The sequence below is a fragment of the Triticum urartu genome, chromosome 2A (assembly GCF_056163025.1).
Source record: "Triticum urartu cultivar PI428250 chromosome 2A, HENAU_Tu73, whole genome shotgun sequence".
NCBI lineage: Eukaryota > Viridiplantae > Streptophyta > Magnoliopsida > Poales > Poaceae > Triticum > Triticum urartu.
In genome coordinates, this window is record NC_141874.1 from 602,870,466 (window position 1) to 602,873,133 (window position 2,668).

The 2,668-nt window shown below is 55.6% G+C and overlaps 1 protein-coding gene across 1 annotated transcript; it reads left to right on the forward strand.

Annotated features, from left to right (window-relative positions):
• The first annotated feature begins 431 nt into the window (after positions 1 to 431).
• Positions 432 to 2,176, forward strand: LOC125533752 (UDP-glycosyltransferase 73C6-like). Its single transcript, XM_048697113.2, has one exon. The coding sequence runs from the start codon at positions 599 to 601 to the stop codon at positions 2,063 to 2,065; it is 1,467 nt and encodes a 488-aa protein (XP_048553070.2). The 5' UTR covers positions 432 to 598; the 3' UTR covers positions 2,066 to 2,176.
• The last annotated feature ends 492 nt before the right edge of the window (positions 2,177 to 2,668 follow it).

The following is a 2,668-nucleotide window of genomic DNA, read 5'->3' on the forward strand; positions in this document are numbered from 1 at the left end:
GAAAGAAAATATGACCGGATGGGAATTTAATGGGCCCGAGGTGTCGAAGTCTTACGTGCCTGATTTCCGGACTTACATAAAGCCCCCGACTTTGCTTCCATTGACAAGAAAAAGTGTGGTCGGATCATTTGACGGACTGATACAAATCTGCCTTGGATGACATACCACATGTATGCAGATGGTTTATGAGTCCGCGTTGATGTGCTAGGGAAGACATCAAAATACAACTACCGGAGAAACAGTTGTTTAAGAGCATGTAGTCGAGCTACGGAAGAAGGGAAGGCAGTCCTGCTGCACTGCGTGGAATGTTCGTTCGTCTTTGCCCTTTGAAGCCCCGACCACCGCCCAGGACAACTAATTTCCTAGTTTATCAAATATCAATCATGGAGCAATAAGACCGCTACTTGCGTCTGCATACGCATGTGCACCCAATGTGTCGACACACATCGCGCGGGTCACGGAACCTGCATATAAAACAAGATCCTACCCAGCAGCTCGTCGCACACAAACTAAGAGCCATAGTTCCCATCTCATAATTTTCAGTCATACCAAACTTTGTCGAATTTGTGGACACCATAGTGCAGCACAGTAACAGGCAATGGAGACCGCCAGAAAGCCTCACTTTGTGCTCGTCCCATGGATAGGAAGCATCAGCCACATCGTCCCCATGACGGACATCGGCTGCCTTCTCGCCTCCCATGGAGCGTCGGTCGCCATCATCACGACGCCCGCCAACGCGTCGCTTGTCCAGAGCCGCGTCGACCGTGTCACCCTGGGCGGCACGGCGCTCGCGGTCACCGCGATCCCCTTCCCGGCCGCCGAAGCCGGCCTGCCGGAGGGGTGCGAGAGGTTGGACCTGATCACGTCCCCCGCCATGGTGCCTAGCTTCTTCGAAGCCAACAAGAAGTTCGGCGAGGCGGTGGCGCAGTACTGCCTTCGGGATGCGCAACGCCGGCCGAGCTGCATCGTCGCCGGGATGTGCCACACGTGGACGCTGCCCATGGCGCGAGACCTCGGCGTGCCCTGCTACATCTTCCACGGCTTCGGCGCGTTCGCCTTGCTCTGCATCGAGCACCTCTACAGGCAAGGCCGGCAAGAGGGGATTGCGTCTCCGGACGAGCTCGTCGACATCTCAGTCCTGCAGGCGTTCGAGTGCAAGATCCTCGTTAGGCAGCTGCCGCCGCATTTCTTGCCATCCACGTCCATGGGGAGCGGGGTGATGCAGGAGGTCCGGGAGTTCGACATGGCCGTGGACGGCGTCGTGGTGAACAGCTTCGACGAGCTGGAGCACGGCTCCACGGCGCTTCTCGCGGCCGCCGCGGGCAGGAAAGTTCTCGCCGTGGGGCCGGTCTCTCTGTGCTGCGCACCTAGTCTCGACCCGCAGAGCGATGACGCGAGGCGGTGCATGTCGTGGCTGGACGGCAAGAAGGCCAAGTCCGTGGTGTACGTGAGCTTCGGCAGCGCCGGGTGCATGCCGCCCGCGCAGCTCATGCAGCTCGGCATGGCCCTGGTCTCGTGCCGCTGGCCTGTCATGTGGGTTATCAGAGGCGCTGACTCGTTGCCCGACGACGTGAAGGTGTGGCTACGTGAGAACACCGACGGCGACGGCGACGCGGACAGCAAGTGCCTCGTGGTGCGCGGGTGGGCGCCGCAGGTGGCCATCCTGGCGCACCCGGCGGTGGGCGGATTCATGACGCACTGTGGGTGGGGCTCGACCCTGGAGAGCGTCGCCGCAGGCGTGCCCATGGTCACCTGGCCTCTGTTCGCCGAGCAGTTCGTGAACGAGAAGCTGATCGTGGACGTGCTTGGCATCGGGGTGTCCGTCGGCGTGACAAAGCCAACGGCCAACGTCCTGACCGCTGGCAAACATGGCAGCGGAGAGGCGGAGGCGGAGGTTGGGGCGGAGCAAGTCAACAGCGCTCTGGAGAAGCTGATGGATGGAGGGGATGAAGGGGAGGACATGAGGAGGAAGGCTCTGGCATGTAAAGCGAAAGCAAACGCTTCTCTGAAGGAAGGTGGGTCGTCGTACAACAATTTAGAGGAATTGATTCAGTCTTGTGTCTGAAAATTCGACTGGGCAGTCTTAGCTAATGGGATGAGAATATAATTTCTTTGTGTCGATTGTTCCTGCAGTATAAGCCAAAATGCCAATAAAGGACTGAAGTTTCTAACCCTACTTTCACCTCTTGACTTTCTACCAAACCCACAGCAGTTGGTATTCAGTGTTTAACGGAAATCCCTCCTTCGCCCAGAGCGAACATACCTGAACAAGTGTCTGAAGTCCAACCCACTCTCACACTAAACGTAGGGCCGCAGGCAACTCGAAGCAAATCACCCGTGAAAATATAATAGCAAGTGATGAAAATACTCGATATCGAAATTTGTATGTGGCCCAGTCATTTTACGAGAAGTGCCACATTTATATTAATAACATCAGTAGATTACAGCAAATGTAGCATCTCTCTCAAGAAATCTAAAGAGATAGCACACCAAGAGAAAGTACATGAAACACTCCCAACAAAGGAATTATGCAAAAAAATCCTTCTTCATTCCTGCAACCACCAACACATTGACCAAAAACTTCGACCACCGCTGTCCCCGAAGTGTCCGCCGGAAAGGAGAAGAAACAGTCTCCACTAAGCAAAAATCCAAAAGAAAACCATGCTGA

Coding starts and splice junctions, on each gene's coding strand:
- LOC125533752 (XM_048697113.2), top strand. CDS start 599: ATGGAGACCGCCAGAAAGCCTCACTTTGTGCTCGTCCCATGGATAGGA.